This window comes from Argentina anserina, chromosome 5, assembly GCF_933775445.1.
Source record: "Argentina anserina chromosome 5, drPotAnse1.1, whole genome shotgun sequence".
In the NCBI taxonomy this organism is placed as follows: domain Eukaryota; kingdom Viridiplantae; phylum Streptophyta; class Magnoliopsida; order Rosales; family Rosaceae; genus Argentina; species Argentina anserina.
In genome coordinates this window covers 918,072-929,111 of record NC_065876.1, presented here as the reverse complement: position 1 = coordinate 929,111, position 11,040 = coordinate 918,072, and the positions used below count along the sequence as shown (strand labels likewise).

The window sequence follows — 11,040 nt, the reverse complement described above, 5'->3', positions numbered from 1 at the left end:
ATATTTTAGTGTCGGACTTCCTGTCGATCATGGTGCACAAGCTATTGTATTTGATCAGTTTGTGCTTGTCAACTTATTCCAATCATTCTGTTCATGAAAGCGTACAATGCATTTGTTTTTCTAAGCTTTAAGATGGTTATACTTTTCCACCCTGACTCCTCTAATTCCAGAATCAGGCGAGGTTTTACTGTTTCTTTTATGCATGGTAGTAAGCCTTTTTGTGAAAGAAATTGTAGCACAGAAGTGGCTCCTCCCTAGCCTTATGGTTGAACCCTGAAGGCATGAGCTGCATAATGCAGTTGGTCTATTCAGAGAAACAACATCACAAAATGGATTCAACTTGTCAAATTTAAGCTGTACATCATGGAGCATTCCCAATGTCGGCAATGTGTATAAAAGATGAAGTAATTCACTGAAATTTCTACTAACAATTAACAAATAAGTGAGTAACAAGGAGCTGCCATCAATCATGACAGCCTGAATGAATCTATTAAACATTTTGGAAAAGGCAACACAGGTAAATGCTCAATCAAGCAAAGATCATAGCGAAACACTTCTGTCCAAATTCCTAATGCTGTGGAAACTTTCAAGTATTGCGGAGCTGCCATTAATCATGACATTCATTCAGGCTAAATTGTAAAATTTTGGAAAATAAGGTGAGATATGAAAATGCTCAATGAAGCATAGATCATAACGAATCACTGCTGTCCAAAATTCTCATGTTGCTGCTGCTAATATAGGAACCAGCAACAGAAACATATTGCGGACCATAATAACCAGCGCCATAAGAGGAAAAATTGACTGATTTATGCTAGCCGGACCTGGTCAGTAGCGGATCACGAAGTTGGAAGTTCTCACGGCCAGAATTGCTCCTGAGAATTGAGAATGAACAAGATCGCCTTAGGCGTTAGAGTAAGCATACTGACAAGATGCATGGCTCCAATGTAGCTAACATACTAGAAAGATATCAAAAGTGGTAGCAACAAATATCCACAGCAAGAATGTGAAAAATCATATAAACCTGAGAGTCCATTATAGTGTGATCATTTAGAAGAAGTAATTGAACTTGCAATAGAACTATAGATTAAGACACTAGTACAAAATAGACATAATTTCATACTCATAGATACAGGAACCAAAGTGTATGCTAGCCATTACAATAGTATGTAACATTGAATAGAACTTACAATGATTGAGAAATTGCTTCCACATCATCGGTTTTCGCTTCCTCCTCGTTCAAATGGCTATGAACAAGTTGTGCAAAGATGGAAGTTGTGTCCAAGAAATACAGAACAACCGCCATTACACAGCAACTAACAAACATAGGTATTGGCCCAAAGACCCAGAGAAAGAGAGGAACCGAGAGGTAGAATGCTCGTAGTCCTAGAGCCCAAAAGTAATATCCTCTATTCAAAGTTGCTGCAACATAATCAATGAAACCTGTCTTGTCTTTCCATGTTGGGACGGTCCCCAAGAAGCTAACATGGGCATAATATCTAGTAGACTGTATATTACAGAGAAATGCAACAAGAAAGCAAAGCATAATGCACAAGTACTTGATTGAAGATAAGGATGGCGTGTAATTGTAGTAAACTGAGTTTACTGATACAGTGCTATCGAAGCTGGATTCGCTGCTCACAAATACAACGATCACAGAACAAAGAGTAATTGCTGCTGTGGACAAAAGTGTCGATGCCATAATGTTGTTGCGTAAAGTTTGTACAATCAAAACACCATTCTTCAAGGGGTCCTGAAATTCATGGACTCGACTTAAATTTCATAGTACAGAGAACATACCACTATCAAGTGCTGATATCTATAATTAACTTGAACTAATATACCCAAACTTACTTCCAAGCTCCAGTACTAATTGAAACTTAGCATCCAAGTATCACCCGTTTCCGATAATATCGGCTATACTGAGATAGTGACCCAGATAGGAGTGCTCCCTTATGTTTATGAAGAAAATGGAAGTGTTCCCCCCATTGGAAAGGACTTATCACTTTGTTATGCACACTTAATCTAAAAAGAAAGACTGTATATTGCAAAAGGGAGAGAGAGAGAGAGAGAGAGAGAGAGAGAGGACTAACAGTCATCAAGGAGAAGACCCACTGTTCCCGAGTGTAAGCATTAAGGCCGATGACAGTTCTTATGGGATTATGCAGAACTGTGATGAAGAGCCAGATATGGTAGATTCCCAACACAAAGAGACCTGCTGGTACCAGAAAATAGTCCAAGCTAATCATCTCTTACCAATTCCTGCGGCAACACTGGCTTCCTTTCTTCCTCTTATCTCAGAATGTGAGTAGAACCGTAAGATCCCATATACTTCCAAGATAGTAATCGATCAATAATACGCAAGGCAAAAATACACCTCCAGTTGTCAAATTAGGCTCTTCTAGATTTCTCATCATAGATGATAATGACATGACCATATGGACCATAAATAATTGTTCTTGGATTGGATCTAACGACCCTCAATTATTTGATGATTGGTTCTGGCATTATTGACTATTCTACATCTATTGGTATTAAAAGTGTGAAGAAAGCAATGCAAATCTCTGAGGTTGGCATCTATCAGACTCATAAGCACGTGTTGCATCAGTTCAGCAATATTAGTCGCATAAGACAACTAACAAGAACATGGGACGAGGTATATCAGCTACTCTGCAGTCAACTTTTATATCGAAGCAGATGTTTTGAGCAAAGAAAACTTCTTCTGCAGAAAATGAAATCAAAGAGTTCCCATTGTGCTTAGAACAGCATGAGCTTATTAGGGCTTTTTGATTTGCAGGAATGATGATTCAAACATGGAAATATATAACATGTCCCAACTCCCAAGGGCAAGAAATGAGAAGGAAAATGAAATATCATACTAGTTATTGGGATTCAAGAGTCATACATATCAATGTTAAAAAACTACTAGAAGATAAATTATACATTTACAGACTTGAAAAAGAAAAAAGGATACAGATATTCCACTCTCATTGCCTTTCGACAGATCCACTTCTTCATCTACAAGCCACATTGCCTTGACGTTATGATATCAAATCAAGAAAAATACTGGAAGACCAGTTAAGCCACTAGTGTCCTGCATTGTCTTACTAAAAAATTTCCTATCAACCTGATAACACTTTATTCTAAAGACCAACTGCACAAACCAGGCAGGATGCCTAGCATATTCACATTCATACAATACATAGGGGAGATAGAATTATAAACATAGACCTGTGCTTACATTTGACTTACCAACTGTAAGAGTCTCATCTACTTCACCGAGACCCTATGATAGTTATCTGAGCGATTCTAGATCAGTATCAGCTTTCACCTCTTTGATTGAATGACTGTGAAGATGTCGTGTGAAGCTGGTGGTTGTGTCTAGGAAATAAAGAACAACAGAGATAATGCAGCTACATGAAAACATTGGAATAGGCCCAAATATCCAAAGGAAGAGAGGGAATGAGAAGTAGAAAGCTCGCAATCCAAGTGACCAAAAGTAGCTTCCCCGGTTCAAGTTTCTTGCAACATACTCGATACAATCCTTTCTACCTTGCCATGTTGGAACAGTGGCCAAGAAGCTAACATGGGCATAGTATCTAATAGACTGCAAATTGCAGAGAAAGGCAACAAGAAAGCACAGCAAAATAGAGAAGTACTTTATCGAAGAGAGAGTGGCTGTCTTATTGCCATAAATTAGAGAGGTGTTGCCAGAGGAGTTTGATGTACTGCTGACAAATACGCTAATAAGAGAACTGAGAGTGATTGCTGTTGTTGCCAAAAGAGTAGACGCCATTATGTTGTTGCGTATCGTCTGAACAACCAAAACACCATTCTTCAAAGGGTCCTGAAATATATGAAGAGGAGATATTAACTCTTTATAAACACCAAATTAACAATCCCAACTCTTTTTTTTTTCTTTTCTTTTCTTTACTTCAGGCATACATAGATTACATAAGAAAAGTAGCTATCGAAAATCTAACTTGTATTCATTGGATGGACAGCCTTGCAGAAAAAATCAAGCAAGAGAGACACTTTCAGATAGCTAGTAAATTCAAGTTTCAATATAAATTACAGATCTTGAAAATCCTAGCATGAAGCGGGGGTGATACAGAAAAGATGCTTGAAAAAGAAAAAAAACAAACCAGATACTAATCTCACTGAAAGGGCACATCAAGAACTAGTTCCAATTTTCAAGCATCATACTGTACAGATAATTCAGACGTCTTACAGATAGAGGATCAGCATGCAAGTTTCTAAATTTCAATAGCTCAGAATGTAAAACCACAGCCATATGCCAATCAAATACCGAAATCATATGCTCAATTGTAAAGGGCACCCCTATAAACAGACCAGGGCCCTTTTGACTTTTGAGTCTACAAGAAAATCATGATCCAATTGTGGTAGTGCCCAATACCTACATGAACTAAAGGCCTAAAGGTCTAAAGGTCTAATTCTTAACCTTTTTTTTTTGTTTATATGCAACAAAACTGCCCGTCAAAATGGAAAAATCCAAAGACGAAGACAATATAGAGAAAAAGAGAGGAACTGGGTACTAACACTCATCATGGATAAGACCCATTGGTGACGAGACTGAGCATTGAGACCGATCACAGTTCGAATTGGATGACGTAGCACAGTGATCAGAAGCCAAACATGATATGTTCCCAGAACACAGAGACCCAGTGGCACCAGAACATAGTCCAAATCCTCCTCTCCCATCTCTCTCTCTCTCTCTCTCTCTCTCTCTCTCTCTCTAAGTCTATAAATTTTCGGGAAGAAGGATTATGGGAGATAGACGAAGCTTTAGTGAAACGAAAAAGGAAAGAACAAGTAACACGCTTTCAATTAGGAGTGAGCATAAATTCTCAGTAATTTCAAACCCGTCCTAATTTCATTTAGAAATTTGTCGGAATGGGACGGGATGCAAATTTTGAAACGTCAATCTCGTCCCGTTTAATTACGGTGAGATAGACTTGAGATAAATAATTTAAATCTCGATTAGTTTTATTTTACATTTAATGAAAATTTAATTTTTTAAATATATTTGTGTTAAAATAATACTAATTTATGTTCTTAATAACTATAACAATTCATATAATAATGATAAATGGTAATATTTTTAAATATTATATGTAATTCTTTACGTTAAAATTTAATAGTCGAATGTTATTTTATTAATGAAAAATTAAGAATATATATTTTTATTCAACTTCGGAATGTGAAAATAGACATGTCTCGTCCCGATCTCAATCGAGATTAATTTCAAATGTGATGCATTTTTAAAAACCCTCATCTCGTCCCGTGCCCACCATTATTTTCAATACTGTTACATTAGTTGCTGGCAGTATTTGGTCCATATAATTGGTGCACTTGTTAAGATTCTTGCACATCGTTGCTTCTGAGATTAGAAATGCCCAAGGTAAAAGGCAGGATGATGCTGCAATTTGAATGGTAAAGAACTAAAGATGTCAAGGTACATTGATAGTGTGTATATGATCTTTTCTTGTTCCAACAAAATGAGACACTAACTCGTAGTCATACTCAAACAATAGTGCTCATTGCCAAATGGTAATCCCTTAGACAAATAAGTTTTATATAGTTATTAATTCTCACGTACAAAAAGAAAGCGACTTGCTATTCAAAATTTATTAACTTCATGACCATTCGTACAAAGAGTGAAATATAAACATTTTCTTATAGTACATATAAACGCTGAGCATTCAACAACTCTTTATGAGCTCTTTCCAGAAGCATTGGGCAAGGAAGTGAAATTCAGCCTGCACATAAATGAGAAAAAGATAAAGACAAGGCAGATACTGGGGAATTACCAGTTTAAAATGCAAGTCTGAATATAATTCATATATTCGGGCGGTAGATGGATCACACGATTTAGAATGGAAATGAAATTTTATAATGAATAGAAATCATAGTAAATACCTGATGATTGGCTTCTTCTGTGCCAAAGGTTCAGGGGTTCCACTCATGGATGGCGCCATAAGTTCAGCAGGCTTCGGGATATCAACACATACAGCAAAAGGAGGAAACAAATGTTAAAAGCTTAGATGAACAATCACATAGATATACCAAACTGAACTAGTCTAATCATACGGGCTAAGAGCCAACAGGGAGAGCCGTGTAAAGGGCAAATTTTGAGAGTGAAGACATTTTGCATGTTCTGTCAATAACTGGATCAAAATAAGGACTACAAAGGATGCAGAACATGTTAATTAATGACAAGAAAAGAAATTGAAATTGAAATATCATGTGTACAAGCAAAAGCTTATGATTGACCTCAAGTTCTTCTAAGCCTCCATGATATGAACTAGAGGAAGTTTCAGCTCCATTGCTAGATTTCTCAATTGAAGGCTCCATATTCCCTGAAAAGTCTTTGACTTGATGCCTTTCTTCAGAATCATCTTCAAGCTCATCAAGTTCTTCTGGCAAAGCTTGATGTGAAACATATGGACCAACCATAATCTTCTCTAAGGCCAGTTTCTCTGCTTCTTTAGAATTTGATGCATCAGCAGCAACAGAGAGACTGTTGATTGGTGGATCGCACCTCGATAATACTTCAGCCTGATCATTCTGATAAGGAGTGTGTGCTGGGTTTTCTATCTTCCCTGTGGTAACTCCTACATTATTCTCACATTTTCCGGAGGATGGACTGCCATTGCTAAAAGTAGTGCTAGCCTCACCAACTTCCCCAATGCAGGGTTGCATAGACTTGTCATGCCTCAAGTCAGTCTCTCGATTATCATTCACCAATTTTCTCCTTTTACCACTATCTGCTCCATCTGAAACAGTTTTATCTTCACCAAAACTATCTGGCTGAGTACTGCCAGAAACCTCCACTTCTGAATGTGGTCGCTTTCTAATCCAACTTACTTTAGATGGACGTGAAGGCCGGACCCCTCCGGGAAATACAAAATTGGGGATTTCCTTGCGTTTTACATGGGATACACGAATCTCCATTCCAACTTCTCTTAATCCATACTGGCAGACAGCAACCTTAAAGTCATCAACAGCTGTACTTAAATCAAATTGCACACCTTCCTTGACTTGAACTCCTTGTTTTCGTCCCAGGCCCATGAAGTATGAGCTATGATAAGGTTTAGATTTATCTGGAAAATCACTTGGGTGTGGGTGACACTGCAGCATTTCATAAGTTTGCCTCTCAATCTGCATTTGCATGTCTCATCAAGAATTAATGATCATTGCTTACTAAGAAGAGGGAAGGGAAAGGGAAAAAAAGAATATGCAATGCCACAGTTTCACCTTCAATGTTAGTTGGCGGAGACGGGATTCAACCCAGCCTTTCCATTTTCTAAAGCCACCAGCATTTGCTGCACTGATGTCTATCTGTAAATAATTCTTATATGCTTCGAAGAAAGCATAAGACTCAAAAAGGGTATCCCAATCAGCCTTGTTTCCTTCCATAGCCTGCAAGCACAACCAAGCATTAAACGCAGGAAGATAGAAAATGGCTGCCATGACACACCATTTAGAGAATTTGGACTACTTACCTCATAATATACACTTCATAGAACTTATTATAACAAGTTAATATCCAGATCATTAGGAGGACCCATATACAGACAAAAAAACAAACGCACTCAAACACAGTAACCCTTTCCCAAAAAAGAAGAAGTCAATTTTATATTGGTAACATAATTATACTGCATACTTTAAAGGCAACAGCAACCATTTAAAAAGATAAATTATGCAGCTATCAGCCAAAGACCTAGTTAACAAGTACAAAATGTCACCATTGCAGCTAGCCAGATCACTGAACAATACCAGTGAACAATGAATTATTTATTGTAATGTCTATGTTCTCCATACATGTAAGAAAAGATAATAAATAGACATACCTCGCAAATTTCATTTCCCCTTTGAAACTCGTCTAGCATGATACGCAGAGTGCTGGAAGACACATTGTAGCTAGAGTTCATGCAGGGATAAGCTGGAGTAATTATAGGCATCAAATGATATCTGTCCCTTGGATTTCTTCTAGGATCCCAAATCTGAAGTCCTAGAGACCCATCTTCAATAGCACAAAGCATTACTGGATTTGGCCAACGCCACTGGGTATAAACCCTGAAGAACCGAGACACTAGCATATTTGGCAATGCATTCGGGTAAAGTTGGCATATGCGAGCTACAAGCAATGCCCAATTTATACCACCAAGAAATCCCGCAACCTGCTCATGACAAAAAAAAAAACACACGCCATAAGTAATAAAGCACCACAAGAACAACAGCATAATCTAGCCAATGTAAATCTATCAACATACATTTGAATAAACACCACGACGCTTTGCCCATAACCTCATGCATCTTAAAGTGGTGCGGAAATTCTGTAATGCAAAAGTCAGATACATGATGAGTGACAAAAGAGATGCTAAAAGACACTTAAAAGCTCAAATCAGTATGCAAATAAGCATGACACTGATGGCCTCAACCTGAATGCTTGGGACTAAACGCAGAATTCGGTCTGTAACTCTACATCCATTGAGACTACGAACTGTCTGTTCATCTGCACCATGTAGTACTCCATCTTGTGATACATCTAAGTCCTGCTCAGATTTCAAAAGTTGACAAGAAATACCAAAAAACCAGTAGTATAAAACGATAGAACAGAAGAAAAACACAGAGATAACATATTTAAACCAGCCATCTGAAGTCAGTTGCATCCTTAACATACATTCAGTTAAAATAAATGCCAAAATGTCTAAGAACTATTGCTTTAACAAATAATGCATGCCATCTTACAAATCAGTATGCCATCTTTTATCTTGCTAGTTATGCATCAGATAATGGTAATAATAGATTTAGAACATAATTAATAAAATTTCAGCACTAACACTTACTTCAGGAATAACATAGAGAGCTAGTTTTGCATAAAGAAGATCAATTGAAACTCCATTAAACTTGAACCCCATAATGGGAACATGGGCATCAGGAACAGGATGCAACTCTGTTACTTCAGACATTTCAGATAGCATCCTGTATAGCTCACCAAAGAAATCTTCCTATACATAAGTTACAAAAGAAATCAGCACTTGGGTAAGGGCAATCAGTATAGTTTACTGCACAATAGAAGGTAAGGTTGATCATACTTCTCGAGTTGCATATGTAGGTCCGACACAGAGTGTGTCTATATCTGCACCAGGGCCATGAACCTAACAATAGGAGCAAAAAGTAAAATTTAAAGCAACATGTAAAGCTGGCGTGGAGAAGATACAAGCAGATGATCACATTAGAGATTTTACACCTAAGTATTCTTTATACTAAACCTCAAAATCTATCAAGACACAGACTTCACAGTAATAGTGAGTCTCACTGCTAGTACCACTTCTATCTGGAGTCCTAGGAAGTTGAAACCAAGCAACCCTCTAAGAAGAACATGAAAGCAGAAGCATTGAACAGTTAAAATTGTGACGTATCTGTGCTTAAGCTAGGCATCAACAACTTTGAGATGAAGACTGCATCAAAAGTACAAAAAGTTGGGCAAGAGAGAAATCCATAGGCATTTTTCTATTCATTCTTATTCTTGAAACTGTGAATGTACAGTGGTTAAATGAATTCACTGTCTCTGGATAAGAATGTCAAAATATCCTGTAAATAGTACCATAATGTGTTTCAGAATTTGAGATCTTCCCTACATACATTTGACAAGCGGAAGGACAATGCAGCAATGGATCACAGCACAACAACAGTTCAGGACGGATCAACATTTACCAATATTTCTAAAGTTCTTGAAAAACAAAAATTAACAGGATCACTGCAAATAAACAATCTCTCCCTAGAGTCGGAAGGCAAAGAGTAAGAGAGTTCGTACCCCTAGCCTATAGGAACCGAACGTGAAAATCTTAGCATTTGCTTGATGCACATGTTCGTCGTTCATACCCTTCGCCCGACTAATGGTCTTGACCCATATCTTCACAATCTGTATTGCATTTCAACATCACACATTACAATCAGAGAAACCAAAAACAACAATTCAAAACCAAACTCACGCACATCCACCTCACTCGCAAATTAAATAAAGCACAAAGATTGTTACAATTAGCTCAACCTGATCAAGCCGGCCAAGCACCTCTTCCCTACTCACAGCCTCTTCCTGACTCTCATACAATCCAGCATCATGCAAATGCTGAAACCATTCAAACAATCAAAACACCGAAACTCGATTCAGCATAACTACACCATAAAAGACTCTAATTAAGTCTAAGAATCAAATAGACTATCATCAGAACCTTCTCGAGCTCACGCGTTTTGATCACATCCTCCTCTGTAGGACCACCCAGCGAAATTGGCTCGGTGATGCCTAATCGCTGCTGGCCATTATTCCGGTGATTAAATCCGGGGCTCCCCATTACTATTATAATTTTCAACAAAATTTGAAATATTCTGAACCAAACTTTTCAAACAATATAGGGCCGGACAATAACATTTTTTTTTATTGATGATATTTTACACTCTCTTATTCTTCTTCTTTCTCTTTTTTCTTTTTCTTTGAATCAAAATCAAACTAGAACAAAATTAAAGACGATAATAATTAACTGCAAATTTCCACTAGTACAGTATAATCGGAGTGGAGAAAATCCAGAAGCTACAAATGCATAACAAAATTGAAAACCAAAGCTATATCTTGATTAGTACAACGCCGATTGAAACCCTAATCCCTAACCATAGACGACGAAGGCACGCGGCCACCGCGGACGATTATCGACGCCGAGGAATCGAGCGCGAGAAGGAGACGGTCACAGCGGGGTGGAGAATCGGCGGCGGGGTAGGTCTCCGGCGACGGTTGCGAATCGGAGACTGAGAATCTTCGAGGTGATAAATCTCCAGAATGCAGTAGTGTAGTGAAAAGTAGAGAGGGAGATTTTATTGATCATGAAAATTGTGTGTGGGTTTTATAGGTTTTTCCGGATTGGCGCTATGAGCTGTAAATTGGGCTGGGCTTTTGTTTACATTGGGCCTAAATTTGTTCTTGCATTGTTTGATCCAAGAGTGATTTATTTTTTGTCAATA

General features: G+C 37.8%; 3 protein-coding genes across 6 annotated transcripts; all 3 read right to left on the bottom strand.

Moving 5' to 3' along the window:
• Positions 1-391: 391 nt before the first annotated feature.
• Positions 392-3,277, bottom strand: LOC126793620 (uncharacterized). 2 transcript variants are annotated; one of them, XM_050520192.1, is made up of 4 exons: positions 2,972-3,277; positions 2,091-2,677; positions 1,188-1,750; positions 392-872 (listed from the first exon to the last, which is right to left on the bottom strand). In XM_050520192.1, the coding sequence occupies exons 2-4, from the start codon at positions 2,244-2,246 to the stop codon at positions 812-814; spliced, it is 780 nt and encodes a 259-aa protein (XP_050376149.1). In that variant the 5' UTR covers positions 2,247-2,677; positions 2,972-3,277; the 3' UTR covers positions 392-811. The 2 variants fall into 2 exon arrangements, with proteins under 2 accessions (XP_050376149.1, XP_050376150.1); XM_050520193.1 differs by lacking the exon at positions 2,972-3,277 and having other exon boundaries at positions 2,091-2,715.
• Positions 2,852-4,775, bottom strand: LOC126793621 (uncharacterized). Of its 2 annotated transcripts, XM_050520195.1 has the most exons (3): positions 4,558-4,775; positions 3,250-3,844; positions 2,852-3,015 (listed from the first exon to the last, which is right to left on the bottom strand). In XM_050520195.1, exons 1-2 carry the CDS (start codon positions 4,717-4,719, stop codon positions 3,293-3,295), a joined length of 714 nt encoding a protein of 237 aa, XP_050376152.1. In that variant the 5' UTR covers positions 4,720-4,775; the 3' UTR covers positions 2,852-3,015; positions 3,250-3,292. The 2 variants fall into 2 exon arrangements, with proteins under 2 accessions (XP_050376152.1, XP_050376151.1); XM_050520194.1 differs by having other exon boundaries at positions 2,852-3,844.
• An 824-nt stretch (positions 4,776-5,599) lies between these two features.
• Positions 5,600-10,872, bottom strand: LOC126796348 (nuclear poly(A) polymerase 1). Of its 2 annotated transcripts, XM_050523158.1 has the most exons (12): positions 10,260-10,872; positions 10,079-10,156; positions 9,842-9,949; positions 9,120-9,182; positions 8,871-9,032; positions 8,463-8,576; positions 8,295-8,357; positions 7,872-8,201; positions 7,276-7,440; positions 6,292-7,179; positions 5,938-6,008; positions 5,601-5,777 (listed from the first exon to the last, which is right to left on the bottom strand). In XM_050523158.1, the coding sequence occupies exons 1-12, from the start codon at positions 10,377-10,379 to the stop codon at positions 5,732-5,734; spliced, it is 2,208 nt and encodes a 735-aa protein (XP_050379115.1). In that variant the 5' UTR covers positions 10,380-10,872; the 3' UTR covers positions 5,601-5,731. The 2 variants fall into 2 exon arrangements, with proteins under 2 accessions (XP_050379116.1, XP_050379115.1); XM_050523159.1 differs by lacking the exons at positions 10,079-10,156; positions 10,260-10,872 and having other exon boundaries at positions 5,600-5,777; positions 8,871-9,028; positions 9,842-9,878.
• Between the last annotated feature and the right edge of the window lie 168 nt (positions 10,873-11,040).

Coding starts and splice junctions, on each gene's coding strand:
- LOC126793620 (XM_050520192.1), bottom strand. CDS start 2,246: ATGATTAGCTTGGACTATTTTCTGGTACCAGCAGGTCTCTTTGTGTTG. Junction 1,751..2,090: donor GGGTCTTCTCCTTGATGACT/GTTAGTCCTCTC, acceptor CATGAATTTCAG/GACCCCTTGAAGAATGGTGT. Junction 873..1,187: donor GAAGCAATTTCTCAATCATT/GTAAGTTCTATT, acceptor CTCAATTCTCAG/GAGCAATTCTGGCCGTGAGA.
- LOC126796348 (XM_050523158.1), bottom strand. CDS start 10,379: ATGGGGAGCCCCGGATTTAATCACCGGAATAATGGCCAGCAGCGATTA. Junction 10,157..10,259: donor AAACGCGTGAGCTCGAGAAG/GTTCTGATGATA, acceptor GAATGGTTTCAG/CATTTGCATGATGCTGGATT. Junction 8,577..8,870: donor CTCTCTATGTTATTCCTGAA/GTAAGTGTTAGT, acceptor AAATCTGAGCAG/GACTTAGATGTATCACAAGA.
- LOC126793621 (XM_050520194.1), bottom strand. CDS start 4,719: ATGGGAGAGGAGGATTTGGACTATGTTCTGGTGCCACTGGGTCTCTGT. Junction 3,845..4,557: donor GGGTCTTATCCATGATGAGT/GTTAGTACCCAG, acceptor CATATATTTCAG/GACCCTTTGAAGAATGGTGT.